The following is a 16,812-nucleotide window of genomic DNA, read 5'->3' as shown; positions in this document are numbered from 1 at the left end:
ATTGCAATTGGACTAATCTTCCAGTAATAGTGCCCCAAAAACAGGAAACGAGGAGAGGAGTGCAGTTCATGTCCGATCCACCTTCCTGAGTGAGCCGAGGGGAAGCGTCTGAAACATTAAAAAGTGGTGTTCTCAGCACATAGCTGTGGTGCAGGACAGGATCTATGTTCACTTTGACTGGCCAAAGTTCCTCTTTGACCCTGCACAAAGACACCATCGGAGCTGTATTGTTTTGTGACATGGTTGAATTTGATGAGTGGAGAAGGCAGCTGACTTAGCACAGATGAAGAGCAGGTTGCTGATAGGTCACTTTAAAAAATAGGAGTATACACTTATAAAAAAATACACGTGTTTATTATACACCATGACCGTGCACCATCAATTAATTTATATGAATAGACATATAGATTCCCCCTTCCATGTAAAGCGCTTTGAGTGCCTAGAAAAGCACTATATAAATGTAACTTATTATTATTATTATGAAAGAATTCAAATACAAGTAATAATAATTGATCTCATCACACGCAGATCCTTATGGGATTGTGCATTAAAGGGATAGTTCACCCAAAAATTTAAATAACCCCATGATTTACTCACCTTCAAGTCATCTTAGGTGTATATGACATTCTTCTTTCAGACAAATACAATCTGAGCTATATTAAAAAATGTCCTGGCTCTTCCAAGCTTTATAATGGCAGTGAATGGCTATTTCTGTTTTGAATAGTGAATCTATCCATCAAAAAAATGCTCCACACGGCTCCGGGGGGTGAATAAAGGCCTTCTGAAGCAAAGCGATGAAAAATATTCATATTTAACACGTTACAAAGTAAAATTCTTCCAGCCAAACGGCCATACGCAGTCTACTTACGCCTAAAGCGCAACTTACGACGTCAGAAGTAGCGTAGTGCGTCAAGGCGTAGCGTAAATATCAGCAGTACGTCGCATTACTCGCATAAATTGTGCTTGGACTTTAGTCAAATCCGTATGTTTGTTTGGCCGGAAGTTAGTTATTTTACTTTATAAAGTTTTAAATATGGATATTTTTCTCACACAAACACATTGCTTCGCTTCCGAAGGTCTTTATTAACCCCCCCGGAGCCGTGTGTAGCACTTTTTATGATGGATAGATGCACATTTATGGACTTCACTGCTATTATAAAGCTTGGAGAGCTTAAGAGCCAGGACATTTTTTAATATAACTCCGTAGGATGTACGGATGTTAATATACACCTAGGATGACTTGAGGGTGAGTAAATCATGGGCTAATTTTCATTTTTGGGTGAACTATCCCTTTAAGATTTTTTTTTTTAAAACAACCACAGAAACAAACACCATTCTCTAAAGCATGTAATCAGTAAAAACCTCTGGACTTCTGATATGTCAATAGAATTTGTTTGAGATTTCAACATGTTTGTGAAATCAAGGCTCTCGTGGTCAGAAAAACTTAGTTTAACTAAACGAACTAACTAAAAGAAAAACTTAGTTTAACTAAAGTGAGAAAACAGGAATCACTTAACTGGTTTTGTTTTATAGAATTTGTTGTATTTTCTAAAATAAATACAATATGAAATATATAAAAGAAAAAAATGAAATAGAATGTTCTCAAAGACTGGGTAACATTAAAATATTTTATTTGGAAATGTATTTGCACACTCCTCATCTGTATAAAAATACTCTTACTGTTGTTTAATATTATATAGAATGCTAAAGCATTTAAAAGAAGAAATATTCTATACGAAAATATAGATTCTGTGACATACAAAAATTCAGGTAAAAGAAGGCAAAAACAGCTTGAAATACATTAGTCGGATAGTTTAACATTAGACAGTTGCGGTAAATGCTGTGGCGTCACATGATTTAAGATATCTGGGAAAGCACAGTGACACACATTTCCAAACCTCTTCAACTCTAAAAAGCTTAATTATTAACATTAAATCCATGCTTAAATACAAGTGTACACATTTCAACACACAATCAAAGGACTGTCCAAAGCTTCACCATGAAGGCTTTAGCTGCTTTATGTGTAACGATATGCCTTTTTTATCAGGCTAATGGAAAGAGCATAACGGACCACATGTAAGTATGCACAATTTCATCAAAATTGGAGTGGATGCTACACTGTTAGATGTGGAAAAGTTTGTACCTTTCTGTTTATTTTTTTGTGTAAAACCAAAGTTATGCGCTAGAATGGAGTTGGAATTGTAAGTTATTATTATAACAGTGATGATTATTTGTCTTTCTCAAAGGCGGGGGCCCAGACGGGAGGTGCGGGAAATTAATGATCCTGCATCAATCGACTGCAAAATGAGTGCCTGGTCCCTGTGGACATCCTGTGACCCGTGCACTAATACCACGGTGCGGGAGTATCTCTTCTTCTCTGTCACTTTCTCTATAAATAATGTTGTTCAAATTGTCATCTGAAATCATTCTGAATTAACAATGTTTTGAAGAAATGTGTAGCCTTCACATGTGCTTGTGTAACACAGCATCGCTCTAGGAGCATTGAGGTCTTTGGGCAGTTTAAAGGCTCTAGGTGCATATACCCAATTGGAGAGCGGAGACCCTGTAAACCTTCTACCAAATGTCAGGTGGACCCTCCACCCGTCTGCAAAAGCTCTCAATGGCAGTGCGCTTCAGGTCAGTTTTTTTTTTTTTTCGGTATTTTGTTTTTTGGGCGGTAGGTGGTTAGCTGTAGGGTAAATTGCTAAGCAATATTCAGCATTAAGTATATTACTTTACCCTCAGGGATATGTATAAACAAAAATCTCAAGTGTAATGGGGATAACGACTGTGGAGAGACAGATACGTCTGATGAAGACGAGTGTGACGTCATCAGGACACCTTGCGGCAGGACAGCTGTATTTGAGTCTGACATAGCCATCCAAGCTGGATACGGGTCAGAGCCTGTTGTAACTTACACAAATGTTGATAATGTACACACCTATTCAAAAGTCAGTCACATTTTATTTTAAAAGAAATTAATACTTTTATTCAGCAATAATGCATTACATTGATCAAAATGACCGGAAAGACATTTGTAATGTTACAAAAGATTTCTATTTCAAATAAGTGCTGTACTTTATCATTTTCATCAAAGTATCCTAAAAAAAAAAGAATAATACAAAATGTTTCTTGAGCACCAACTCAGCACATTAGAATGATGAAATATCTCGGCGATTCTCTCAGATCGTGTCTTTGATCATTCACACTGCGTGATTGTCACTCACGTGAACGAGCACCGGTTTGCCTATGATTTCGGGCATTTGTCGGCAATCTCACAAAACCTGTCGGCGAACGAAAATCGGGCCTAAAATCGTTCAGTGTGAACTCGGCATTAGTAAGCATAGTCAGTTATGTCTTAAGTAAACATAAACAGTTGAGAAAGACAACAGTATTTTGTATCCGTGCATTAGTCTTAAAATGACAGCAGCATAATAAACTAGGCTACTGTTAGACCTACCGGAAAAGAGTGAAAAGCACTGATTATTTCATTTGAATCTTAGTTCTATTGTATTTATTTATTTATTTATTTGTGCAATTGCTTGTTTGATTATTTGTTCTTTTTTGATTAATGACTGTTAGCTTGTATTTAATAATGTTCGAAATTTATATTAGTAGTTTTAGCAGTGGTATCAAAATTGGAATCGAGAATTGTGAAATTTCACCTTTTTAATTACAATACAATGATACATGGGTCAAAAACAACTAAATCTATATTATTTATTTATAACTTTTTTGTGGTGGTGGGGCCAGTGAAAATGATTCACTGAATCGAATCGAAAATCAAGAATCTAATCGAATTGAGATCTTGCAAATCAGAATCGAATCGAATCGGGACATCTGTATTGATACACAGTTGAACATTGTCATATTCATTATGCTAAAACTACTTTGAGAGTTTAAAATATTTTCCGATAGGAAACAATTATTTTAAATATTTTACAACATAACTACCTCAAACTTTTGAGTGGTAGTTTATGTAATTAACATTACCAAGATTAATATATGCTGTTAAAGTACATTGTGCTATTTCATGGGTTTTGCATTAACTAATGTCAGCCCTGTCATTCTGTAGGCAATTATTAAAAAATCAAATTATGATTATAAAATAGAATAAAATAACCGACAACACAAATATTGCAATTATTACTACGCTTTATAATACACAACTACTGTACATATTCTAAAGATGTTTAATTCTTCTCTCAACAGAATAAATATTCTGGGATCTGGACCTCGAATGAATCCCTTTAATAACAGATTATACAATGGCCAATGTAACCGGATCAGAGATCCATCTACATTGGAATATATGAGACTACCCTGGAATGTTGGAGTTCTCAACTATCAGGTGGGTCTCTCAGTTTACTGTATGCATGATGTCAACTGTTGTTTTACAAAGGTTTTGAGTATTTATTGAGAGCAAAACTGAAAGAAAAAAACTCTCCTAAAAATGACTTCCAAGACAAACAAACCGACAAGTAAAAGCACTAAACTTCTGACAGACACACGTCTAAAAAATACTATTTTTAGTCTTGACCCATGTCTCTTTATCTTCAGACAAAAGTGGAAGAGAGCAGCTCCAAAGAGATGTACGAGGACATTCACTCGTTAATAAAAGAGATAACTAGAGAATCATCCAGTTCTGTTGAAGTGGGCTTAAGCTTTAAGTTTTCACCTACTGAGGCCTCCAGTAGTGATGCTGGCAGTGCTGGTGAGGGTGGAGATGTTGCCAGCACTGGTGAGGCTGGTGAGGCTGGTGAAGCTGCTAGTCCCAGTGAGGATGGTCCTGGTGTGGGCGGTGATGCTGAAGGTCCTGGTGATGGCGGTGAAGCCGAAAGTCCTGGTGATGGCGGTGATGCTACCATGCCTGGTGGGGGCCAAAATGCTGGTCCTGGCAGTTCAGTAGGAATTGACACTAAGCAAGAAAAAAAAAATATCATCAAACAGCTTTCAGAAATCACAACAACCAAGGTGAGTGAGATTCAGGTTTATTCGTTTTATTGCTTTCTTGAGCAACTATTTCTTACCCATTTGAACTTTATTTATTGTAATTCACATCTTCAGGCTCATAAACCACCATGTTCATGGAACAGACTGAAATTCAAAACTGAACAAAAACAAAAAATAGACATTGTTTGTTTATGTAGAGTATGAAAATTAATAATAAAGACTACCTTCTCAAATCTGCAACATCTGTGTTGCTTCTACTACTAGCACGTGTTCTCTTTCAGAGAAAGACCTTCATGAGAGTGAAAGGCAGAGTGGAGCTGGCCACCTACAGGATGAGACAGCGAGGGCTGGAGGTATCCTCAACGTTCTTGGATGATGTGGATGCCCTGCCACTTACATATGAGAAGGGACAGTATTTTGCCTTCTTGGAGGACTATGGAACACACTTCACCAAGAACGGAAAGTCCGGTGGAGAATATGAGCTTGTTTACATAATGAATGAGGATATCCTCAAACTAAAAGGTGAGTTTAAAATCACATTTCAAAGTTTTTTGTAAAGCCTGGAGACCTTGGGGCAACATCACAACATGTTATTGCAATTCCAAAAGATATTCAAAGATACTGTAGATTAGGGTTGTGCCGATAGACGATAGTATCGTGTATCGACGATAGACAGAGATATCGCCGATGGCAGATGCCTTTGACGATATCAATACGATAATTGGCTCGTTTTCCTATTAATGTATTAAATCATTATTATTATTATGAAGCTAGTATAGTTACAATTATTTGCCTTGCCTAAATTCATAACGACATCTCACCACATAACCACACTTGCGACATCACATAACCACACATGCAACGTCACCGACGCGCGCGTATGAGGACTCCTCAAAGAAAATATTTTTAAAACAGAAAAAAATTACATCCCACAACGAAATTGAATTGCAAGGTGATCCATTCACAAATTGCCAAGAGTGCTTGTTTTAACAGACGCATCATTCTTATACAGAGCCAAGATGAAGACGCGGCATCGTTGTTCGTCAGTATTTTGTTTCCATAGCACATTAACAAAATATTTAATGACAGTAAAAACACTAAAAACAGTACAATTACAAAATATTAATTATAATAATAATATCAATAAAATTATATAGGCCGCCTAGGCCTAATAAAGTCTTTAGTAGCCTAGGCTACACGAAGCATCTGTGAAACTCTGCCTGTGAAAATCACAAGCAACTTCAAACTTGTTTAACAAGAAATATTCTTCTATTTTTTTCACTGTCAATAATGTAAGTCCACAAGAGAAATATTAAGCCAGTAAATTAAGATGCTGTAGCCTACCGTTATATCCACCGTCGTCTCTGAGAGAACGCGCAGTTAATGCAGTGAAAGCGCAGTCCGTTTCTGCTTTCGTTTTCAGGGAATGAGCGCGTTTACATGCACGTTATTAACTCGATTATGCTGAATAAACTGACAATGCATGTGGTCATGTAAACGGATTAACCCATTTTCCTTTATCAGAGTCAAGTCATAAGTAAGTACCGATCGACTTTTAGATTTTTGCCTCTGATTTCTCCCGGCATTTAAAACCCGCGTTATTTCGGTTTATTGAAGTGCGGTGCGCATAAGTGAAGTGCATCCAGACAGAGAGAGCACTGGTAGGAGGACATATCGCAGACTCCGACTCTTTCTTGACCCAATAAATTAAAACGTGTTCTCATGATCTCGTGCAGAAGCAGCCTACAGAGGTAACGGCATGAGGGGATCATGTGTGTCCGTAAATTTCCCGCTGACATGTTGAAATATACAAGAATGGTCAGATACAAGAATGATTAGGATCTTTTTTTTTACCTCACTAATACCAGGAAACAACCTGATTTAGCCTATTAATAAACACTCCACCTTTGCTAGCAAAATAGAAAAAGATTCTCATTTAAAACGAAGTAATAAAACAAGCAAATTGATGAGTAAATAAGCAAGTTAATAATCAAATAAGTAAGCCCCGCCCCCCTCACGATAATATCGTGTATCGCCGATCTCACAGGCTGACGATAGGACGATATGAAAATGGAGCATATCGCGCAACCCTACTGTAGATGACATTTAAATGACACTCGTTATGCGTTAATGGGAAGGATACTTTTTCAGGCTGAAAGCCCCATTAAAGGATTATGATGACTTGACTTTATTTGATGGTTCAACTATATCTAACTACAGAGGTCACTGAATCCATGGTCAAGGACTGTTTCGAGGTTGGAATTAGAGCCAACTTTCAGCTTTCCCAATTAGGAGAGGGAGGAGGACAAATTAAACCAGTAAACAAGTGTGATACTCTAACAGACAAACCCACAGGTGTGTATGTGTGTATACGTTCGTTTTCATAGTAAGATATTAAAGGAATAGTTCACTCAAAATGAACACAAAAAAGAAGATATTTTGTCCATACAATAAAAGTCAGTTGGGTCGAGAGTTGTTTTGTACAACCAAAAACAGCTCTTCAAAATATCTTCTTTTGTTACATGGAGGACAGGACATGAGGGTGAATAAATGATGACATAATTTTCATTTATGGGTGAACTTTCCCTTTAAATTCAACAGTATGCCTTCTGATAAAAATATAACTTGCTTACAACCATGTTCACCAGATGACAAGGACAAGAGGGGGGTTATTGATAAGGTGCTGATCGTAGTGAGAGGGGGCAGTCCAGCCTCAGCAGTAGCCATGAAGTCTCAACTCACTAAAGATGGCATTCTAGACTATAGTCAATATGTGGAATGGGCAAAGACCGTCTCTGCTCTACCTGCTCTCATTCACAGTGACGTGAGACACTTCACCTTCACTTTACAATTGCCAGTGCATGCGTGGTAACTACTGTAATTGGATCACAATTTGTTTTCATTGTTCCGGCAGCCTGAACCCATCTACAACGCAATCCCTTTGGACTTTCCTGATGCTCAGCCGAGGCGGGACAATCTCAGAAGAGCCCTCGATGATTACGTGGCCGAGTACAGCGTGTGTAAGTGCCAGCCGTGCCAGAATGGTGGCACTGTGATCCAGATAGACGGGGAGTGTAAATGCATGTGCTCACCAGGGACTGAAGGTGTCGCGTGTCAGATCGTTGACATGGAAATGGTGAAAGGTGCGTGTTTCTCTGCGTGCAACGGACTGTAAAACTTCCATACACTTAATTTCTGTTCCTTTGAGTTGAGCGTTCCGTCTGTCTCTGTTCACTCATTTCTAGGAAAGTCTTTTGAACACCTGGGGAACTGGGGCTGCTGGACTTCCTGGTCCAGCTGTTCCGGAGGGCGTCGCAAACGGACCCGGACCTGCAATACTCGAGGTGTACCAACCGGAATCTGCAGAGGAGATACAACCAGTGAAGACTACTGTTAAAAAGTCACAAATAATCACGGAATATTAAAAATGCTGTGTACAAAATAAGAAAATAAACTGGTTCGATTACATGTACTTTTAGATATTATGAAGAGCGTTTTATGGCATTGACAACACTGCCGGCTTGTGGTCAAAATAGGTAGTGCATCCCAAATAGTTTGCGTTGCATGATTACATGAACAGCAAGTTTTTCCCCATCACCCATCACTGTCCTATCATCACGGAGGTAATGGCATCACAAATTGATCCCATGGTACATCTGAAAATAATTTACCAATGTAGTTAAAAAATACCAGTAAGGTTTAGAAAAAGAAAATCTAAAATTCAAAAAAAAATTCCGTGGACAAGACTTATGCACCCTAGATCACCTTGTTGCCAACCAGACATTAAATAATTTAAGGATTTGACTAGAATCCGCTAATAAACATTTTTATGAATTACCATCCCCATTTTCTATTTATTTTGTTATTTTTGAATGATTTGCCTACATTATATTTTAGTTTAATGCTCATATCAGCATCATGCTGAAACAGAAACAAAAATAGATCAAAAATATGTTTTATTTTAATATATAGTTTATATATACAATCAAACTAAAACATGTTTTTGATCTATTTTTGTTTCTGATCCAGCATGATTATGCTGACATATAGCATTTTTTACAAGAACTAGTGTTTTGGGCCACAGAAAGAAGGAATGAATGTATGAGGAATAGATGTGATGTTGAGGTAGATGGCTCACTTTTCACTCTTCTTGGGCCTCTAGAGGTCAGGTTAATAGAGTAGCACTCTTAACTCTCTATTGAGCCTCTGAGAAGCTCCTTTCAGCTTCAATACCCTTCAAGAGTTAACTTGTGGCAGCAATGGCTTTGGACTGAGACCCCATCTAAAAACAACACTCCAAACCAAGAACAAACCAAAAAATGAGTGCACACAGGGGCAATTACAAAGAAATAAAGCAATAGTAAAATTCCAAGACATTTATTTTTTAAGTATTCTAACACAATGAATAATATCGAGCCATTTTTTCTTAGAAAATAAGGCCTATCTCAAAGCAATGAACTGAAAGGTGCACCTCCTGCTCCACCCCCAAAGAAAAAAAAAATGAAACGTCCCAGTGCAGTCCGATTCTGACTTCCATGAGGTCATGGCATCCATTGAAGTTTCTAAGAGCCGTGTCACGCCACATTACCTTTCCCATCTGTCTCAGCAGCGTGAAAATTAAGTTATGCCCCATGTCAGCACAGTTTTGTTTCTCTTCTCTCACTCTTTTCACTGCTCTTCGTCCGCTTGATGGAAGAAAAACTGGACGTAGAAATGCAATCAAGTAATATGCGCTCATGCAGTCCAGCTCACTATTGCAGACTAAAGTATGCTGATGCGTGGAGGGGGTCCTCAGTTTGTCCATGTAGGGTCATTCAGAAAAAGGTCCTTTACTGCCTGCCCTTCCCCCAAATTCCTTCTTTTAAGAACCCCTTAAAAAACCAACCCCCTCTTCCCATCCACTGACAACTGAACCTCACCCCTCTCCCGCATTCCCCGTTCCATTTTTTTCTTTCTTTTTTTTTCATGTTTGGTATATGCCCCAGTCAACAGATAAAATGTGCTATGGGAAAAGTTTCCACAAAGAGAAACTGCTCCTTGTCTAATTGCTTATGTAAAATCATGATATAGATTAACTGGTTTCAGTTGAAAGGAAAGTTGTGAATTTTTATTGCATGCTGAATCTGACATCAAAGCAAATTCCAGCTATTCACACAACACAAGACCTTTTAAGAATTTGAACGAAATTGGTAACATTTTCTTTCACTTCTCTTACACTCAAATCAGTGGACACAACTGGATTATGCAGTGTTGTCAGTTTTAAAAGTGGACTGTTCTCAAGAAAAACTGAATGTGACAGGTTCAACGCCGCATGTCTGATCTGAGAAACGGCTCCCCATTTACTAAGTCCCAGTGGGGCCCTTCACCTGGCGAGGATGAATAGTCAGTTCACCTCAACTTGTTACTTCTAACTGAGAGAAAACAACAAGCAGAAAAGTTTAGTTAGTCAGTGTTTTGAAATACTTTCAACATGAAACCTGAAGAAAAGAATTGCTAAATATCTGGTAAAGAGAGAGAGAGAGAGAGAGAGAGAGAGAGAGAGAGAGAGAGAGAGAGAGAGAGAGAGAGAGAGAGAGAGAGAGAGAGAGAGAGAGAGAGAAAATAACAACACTTAAAGGGGAAATTACATTTTCAGCCTTTCTAAAATATTTTAAAATATTACAGGCTATTAATTGAAAATTTCGTAGCATTTCGAGATTAAAGTCAAAATATTTCGAGATTAAAAAATGTTCAGACAATAGAGTATAAAATCAAAATACAGTCTTCCGTAGAAGGTTTTTATTTATTTATTTATTTTTTTTGTAAAGAAATGCGCTCGTGAAGTTGAACTGCCTCGGACATGGATCTAAACAAAATAGTAGCTTTTTACTTTTATCTGGGCTTTCAACAAAAGGAAATTCTACAGGTGCTAATCTAACAATGGCATTACCATTTGTTTTAGGACGTTACAAAATATACTGCGCCGGGATAGACTTTACTGGCGTGGCGAAAACACTTTTCAGACTGGAGGGAGTTATCCAGCTTTATGAGGAAATCGCGGGATCCGGCCAAATGATTGGATACAGAATGATGCACTACTTAAAATGTATCCAGAAAGGATTTACGGTGAAGAGGGAGACAGTACGGTTACTGTTGTTCTCGACCCAGATGGTGTTGCCTATTGACGAGCACGAAGACACGTAGATAGGCTTCGAGTCAAACGTGCCACATAAAGTTTGGACCAGGATTGTGGTAGGCTACCTACTCCGGCGGAGTCTTCGTGCTCGTCTAGGCGTCCTAAAACAACTGCTAATGCCATGTTGTTAGATTAGCACCTGTAGAATTTCCTTTTGTTAGAAGCCCAGATAAAAGTAAAAGGCTGCTATTATATTTAGATATATGGCAGAAGCAGTACTTCACGAGCGCATTTCTTGACAAAAATAAATAAATAAATAAGAACTTATACGGAAGACTGTATTCTCGTAATTTTGACTTTATTCTCAAAATAGGCTATTTCGACTTTTTTTCTGACAAGGTTTTACATCACAAAAATATGAAATCCCAATTTTTTTTCTAAACAAAAATATTAAATTTCTTAGCAAAAATACTGTTTATTTATGCAAAATATTTTCTCTCCCCAAAATAATATATTTACAATTTAACTTTTTCTAGTAGGCTACAATGGATTGCTAACATTTTTATTTGCAAATAAAGTGTAGAAAACTATTAAATAATATAAGGTGTGTCCGAATTTGCATACTTGTGCACTATTCTATGCCATTAGTATAAATAGTGTGAGTTGTGCATTCACACTGAAAATTCCAAACAGAAAAAAGTGCACTTTAAATACCCAGATGATAGCCTACACTCAATTAACTGAAAAAACGAAGTGTGGAATGTTGGACACTTCATGTAGGCTACTCAGCTGTTGCAGCTTTAATTACATTGCGTAGCAGGAGGAGCAAGACACTGATGTTGAATCAATGACAAAATAACCGTAACATTCATAAACAGGGTTGAGTGTGCATAGTGTATCATTTGGGACACAGTTTTTAAAAAAGTAACCTCCACTTCTTCATTTAAGCCAGATTAACATAATTTACATTGTACTATCTCCTCCTTCTGCTCTCTCAAGAATGTTCAATCTGCTCTTTCTAGAGGTGTCAGCTAGAAGACAGAATGAAGTGCCTGGTCATTGTGTGCTGCCTCTATTGTGTGTTTAGTATTAGCATGACAGAAGTGCCACTCGACTTCTCCTTCACTCATTAATTCTGAGGAGCCTTGTCCCACATCTGCCTTGAAATGAAGCGTCACTATACCATCTTGGATCTCTAGAAGTCTTATAACATAAGCATAAACATTCACCATTTTCCCAATGATTCATTTCTGTGAGAGTCTGATATTTTAAGTGTTGGGGAAGGGCAAATTCTATTATATATTATGGGATAATACATTTCTGCTCTTTTGTATTTGGAATGCTAACAATATCAAGCTGTACTGTTATATTATACTTCACAGAACAAAAAGGCATTTGGAATCCAAGGGGGGATTTGTACTATAAGTGCTACTCACACTGAGAAGCAAACTCTTTTAAGCAATGACAAGCCCACTTAAACACACACACAGTAGCAGACTGAGTGCGTTTGTGATGGCTACTTGAAGCTTCATTCACTCGAACACCGCTTTTTTACTTGTCAGCCTGAGTGAAGACTTTAAATAAACACTCAAGCTTTGAACAAATAAGCCAGTCGAGGCCTTCCTTGGTTCATGTTCAACTCTGATCCCGTTTAAAGACAACCTAATTTGTTTCCTCAGATGTTGAGAGTCTCTGGGAACTTAGACTAACTCCCTCTGTAAACATTTATGTTTACAAGGTCAAGTGCAAGAATAGACAGAGCCAAAATGTTTTACTAACAGATTACTTTGGTAACAATTATACACTGGAGTGGGTATCAGGTGGAAATTTAAGCTTGATGACAGCCTAAGAACAATATTGCCTTAATTGAAAAAGCAAGCGTTTTATGACAAGCTTTGCACTATTCTTATTTAAGAGTACATAAAAAAGTCTACAACATGAATTATGTACAATTTAATTATGATCAATCTGCTCACAGACTTGCTCAAATCTCTAAAAAATAAAATCTAGACATGTGATGTTTAATGCTCATTTTACTAGCATATATTCTAAATGGTAAGTTAAAATTTCATCTGCTCTGTACAGTAGAAAGTAAAAACATACTTTACTTGTCCATATCTGCATGATGGGCATGAAGACTGTCAGTAGAGAGCTGTTGCAAAACTGATAAATAAAACAATCATTAATATCTAGTTGCAGACATGAACTGTTATTAAACTATATTTAAGTTAAATACATGTGCAATTATTTTACAGTTATTTAAGCTGTTTTAACAAAAATATACAGCACTTGTTTTGGTTTGTATAGTGAAATAACCAGACACAAAAAAAAGGTCAAATGGTTTTATAATAATTTGGAGCCCATCTTTATGAACATTATAAACAGTATTACATGGTATTATTTATCAACATTATTCACACAATTATATGATACAAAAACATATACATTTACAATAATCAAGTTGTTTGTCTACAATTTACACTAACCAAAATGTCATACAAAAATAAACTTTCAGTATTTTTTTTTTTATCTCTTTGAATATAAGTTTCCACAATAGTTCATAATAACTTAATATATAGGAGCACATATTTCCAACATATTTTCTTGACATCAAAAACAACTTTTCATGGTGTGCAGATGTTGGTAGCTCACCTAGGTTTTGGAACAACCTTTAACTATGGGATTCTGGCTCTGCGACTCAACTCAACTCAGCTTTATTATAGCACCACTAAAAACAACAACAGTTGACCAATGTGCTGTAGCCTACAATATATTCTTCCACCATTTTCTGCCTGGTCTATTCTCTCGTGTAGGCTACCTGTACAATATAAGCACCTAACCAAATGCAAATATAGAGTCAAATACAATGTGCGAATGAATCGATTACTTTCACAGGGTCTACTTTTCTGCCAGTATAGGCAAAACCGTTTTCGAAATGAGACTCGTCTCGTGCAACACAAATGTCTTGGGGTGCCAACGCACAAAAGACATTTGAACAAAACACAATTGGTCTAGTCATGTTTTTGTATGTAAACCAACAATAAAGAGATAAGTTATAGGCTACTTGTTTCAGTGAGGGGAACCCCCCTTGGATTTCCACCGGGGATGCGATTTCATTTAGTTAGCTGGGCCCCAATTCGTGTGTCCTGGCGCGAGGCCTGGAGCGGAAAAAAAGCGACTTTGCGAGGGTTTTGATAACATGTAGCTTTACTTCTGCGGACACTGAAAGGTTGAAAACTGTTACACTGTTACAAAAACATGACTTATCTTAATATAAAAAGTGTTAAAATGGTAAACACCACAATTGAAAACTTTTGTGCTCTTAAATCCCAGGCATCACTCTCTTCGTCCTCGTAATCCGTCTCGTAGTCGTCCTCCAAGTCGTCCTCGGTATCTGAAAATCCACTACCGCCATATCTGTCGGCAAAGCAGAAGCTTTTCATGCTGACTTTGACATACTCGCATATGGCCCTTTCTGTGCCGTCGCACACGCAAGTGTCCAGAAGCTGGGCTTTAGGAATTGAGCGCATGTTCGTGATGACCCGCCGGCAATCGTCCGAGCAGCGCTCTCCTCCGAACAGTTTCCTGCAGTGATACAGATAGTCCCTCATGGCGGTACTGCACTCGGGATCCATCTCGCACTGCTTACGGGCTTCGGTGCACCCCATGTGGCTGGTTCTGGGCATACAGGGCTCGATGGCTCGCTTGGTCATCTTGCATAATGTGTCCGAGGAGCATTCGCAGTCCTCCAGTGCCGGGCCGTTCACAGTCAGGTTGAGCTGAATGATGGAAGAAATGCAGTGGCTAGGACATTTCTTCCTATTCCCGTTTATCACCGGACCGCACGCGTGTAGATACTGAGTATACGCGTAGTGGCACTCCGGTTCTCCTTGGCACTTCATGATGGCCTGCCAGCATATCAAACGCTGGTTGTGTGCCGGTGAGGCGGTGGATAAACGACTAAAACATATCAACGCACAGCCGATGGACAAAATCAATATCTGCAGCCGTAGAGTGACTGCATGGTTGTCAGACTGTGCCATTCCTTGATGTGCCCACATGCAACAGCTTAAAAGTTAACTTATTGGGTCAGGGGTTTCCATTTGTTGGTCCATAATCCATACTGTTTCTCTGTTCTTACCAGAGATTGAGACGAACAACTCGCCTTGTTCCATGCCCGCCGTCGTCAAGCCGCGTTTTGTTGACCACTTTAGTTAAGTGTGCTCATATTTGTTCCTTCACTATCCACAGAAACATGCATCGAAATGTATCCGTGGACACAACTCCAAATGGTTGGAACGAATCACGTTTGCTCACTGCCGCGAGAGCAAAACGCGCAGCAACATTTTGATGCGCGTCGACTCGTTTTCTCGCTGCTCTTGATTGCAGTAATCCAGCGATAAATCAACGCTTTATAAATTACATCGAAACATCCCAAAAGCGATCTCACACTGCACCTTGTTCAAATAACAAATCTGGAAAAAGTTCAACTCTCTATGAGAAGTCTTGGAAGTATCTGTTCAGTTACCCAGACCCAGACGTAGCCAATGCTTGCAGCACACTATTGGTCCGATCAGTTGTTGTGATTTCTGACGTCATTTGAGGGTGGAGGTCAGAACTTGATGAAGGTCGAGAATGTGGAGAGGGTGCGGGTCGTAATTTGACTTGATAAAGCATCAGTCCCTGACACAGTGCTACAATATTTTGGCTGTCAATGTGCATTGCACATCTCATCCGATGCTTCTGCCCAACCCTCAGCACCCAAACAGCACTTTCAGTTCTAATTGTGCAATTATTATTTTAACTTGTAGCCACTTATTTAGCTCGACAGACCTCAGCATGTCTTAAGAAGTGTTTTAATATATATATAGTCCTATCCATAAAGTAGCATATTAACCTATACTCTAGAGAAAAAAAGGAAAGGGACCACTTTTGAATATAAGGTTAATACTACAAAACACCATTTATCATTTAATACCATTAAATAAAATACAGCCAATATGTTATTTTGTTTGATTTCAAATAGAATAACCTTATAATACTTTGGTTTCTCTGGGAAATATCTTGATCCATTACTTTCATTTCTCACAAAGAAGGAAATTGACATTTTCCAGGTAAAATGATCAGGTCAAGTTTGTTTTGAATGTCCATTATTTAAGAACACATCAAACCAAAGATTCTAAAGGAAATAACAGAGACTTTGTAGACAGGTTTGCAGATGGTTTAATTTTACATTGGTTTATGACTCTTCAAGTCTCATATGTTTATACACAATCCATAATGAATTTAACAGGCAGCATTTTGCTGACAGTTGTTTATTTTGCTATAAGGAGAATTACCATTACAAACACTTGTAGACAGTTCAAGGTGTTTTCTGTGACAACTTCTTCTGAACAGTCCATTTGGTCTGCAATAACGGTCAGGATTACATGAACAATCCTTTGATCCTTTCTGGTCGGTTTGGAGCAAAATAGCAGCTGTTACAAGTTACAACTTTTTTTCTTCTGTTCTCACACCAAAACTTCCCCATCCTCCACAGCATTTAAGCCCTGGCTTGAAAATGTTCAACATCCAAATAGTAGCAGGTTTGGATTTTGAGAAGTTTAATGAGATATGTTATATACTAAATTGACTTCCTAGCTCAGGAACACATTCATGTAAAAAAAAAAAAAAAAAACCTCCTGTGCTTTCCATCTCTAAATGACTGATTATGATCATCACTTGGCCTAGATCTGCAGAAAGAG

General features: G+C 38.0%; 2 protein-coding genes across 2 annotated transcripts; one reads left to right on the top strand and one right to left on the bottom strand.

The window, feature by feature from the left end:
• The first annotated feature begins 1,847 nt into the window (after window positions 1-1,847).
• Window positions 1,848-8,795, top strand: c9 (complement component 9). The gene is made up of 11 exons (XM_084414710.1): window positions 1,848-2,076; window positions 2,247-2,355; window positions 2,487-2,637; window positions 2,746-2,896; window positions 4,213-4,351; window positions 4,561-4,974; window positions 5,235-5,475; window positions 7,174-7,308; window positions 7,602-7,777; window positions 7,868-8,096; window positions 8,199-8,795. The coding sequence occupies exons 1-11, from the start codon at window positions 2,000-2,002 to the stop codon at window positions 8,348-8,350; spliced, it is 1,974 nt and encodes a 657-aa protein (XP_084270836.1). The 5' UTR covers window positions 1,848-1,999; the 3' UTR covers window positions 8,351-8,795.
• Window positions 8,796-13,402: 4,607 nt separating this feature from the next.
• On the bottom strand, window positions 13,403-15,733 carry gas1b (growth arrest-specific 1b). The gene has a single exon (XM_084413934.1). It carries the CDS (start codon window positions 15,127-15,129, stop codon window positions 14,332-14,334), a length of 798 nt encoding a protein of 265 aa, XP_084270060.1. The 5' UTR covers window positions 15,130-15,733; the 3' UTR covers window positions 13,403-14,331.
• Between the last annotated feature and the right edge of the window lie 1,079 nt (window positions 15,734-16,812).

Source organism: Rutilus rutilus (assembly GCF_951802725.1).
Source record: "Rutilus rutilus genome assembly, chromosome: 7".
Lineage (NCBI taxonomy): Eukaryota > Metazoa > Chordata > Actinopteri > Cypriniformes > Leuciscidae > Rutilus > Rutilus rutilus.
The sequence above is the reverse complement of the archived record's forward strand: the minus strand, read 5'-3'. Positions and strand labels throughout refer to the sequence as shown.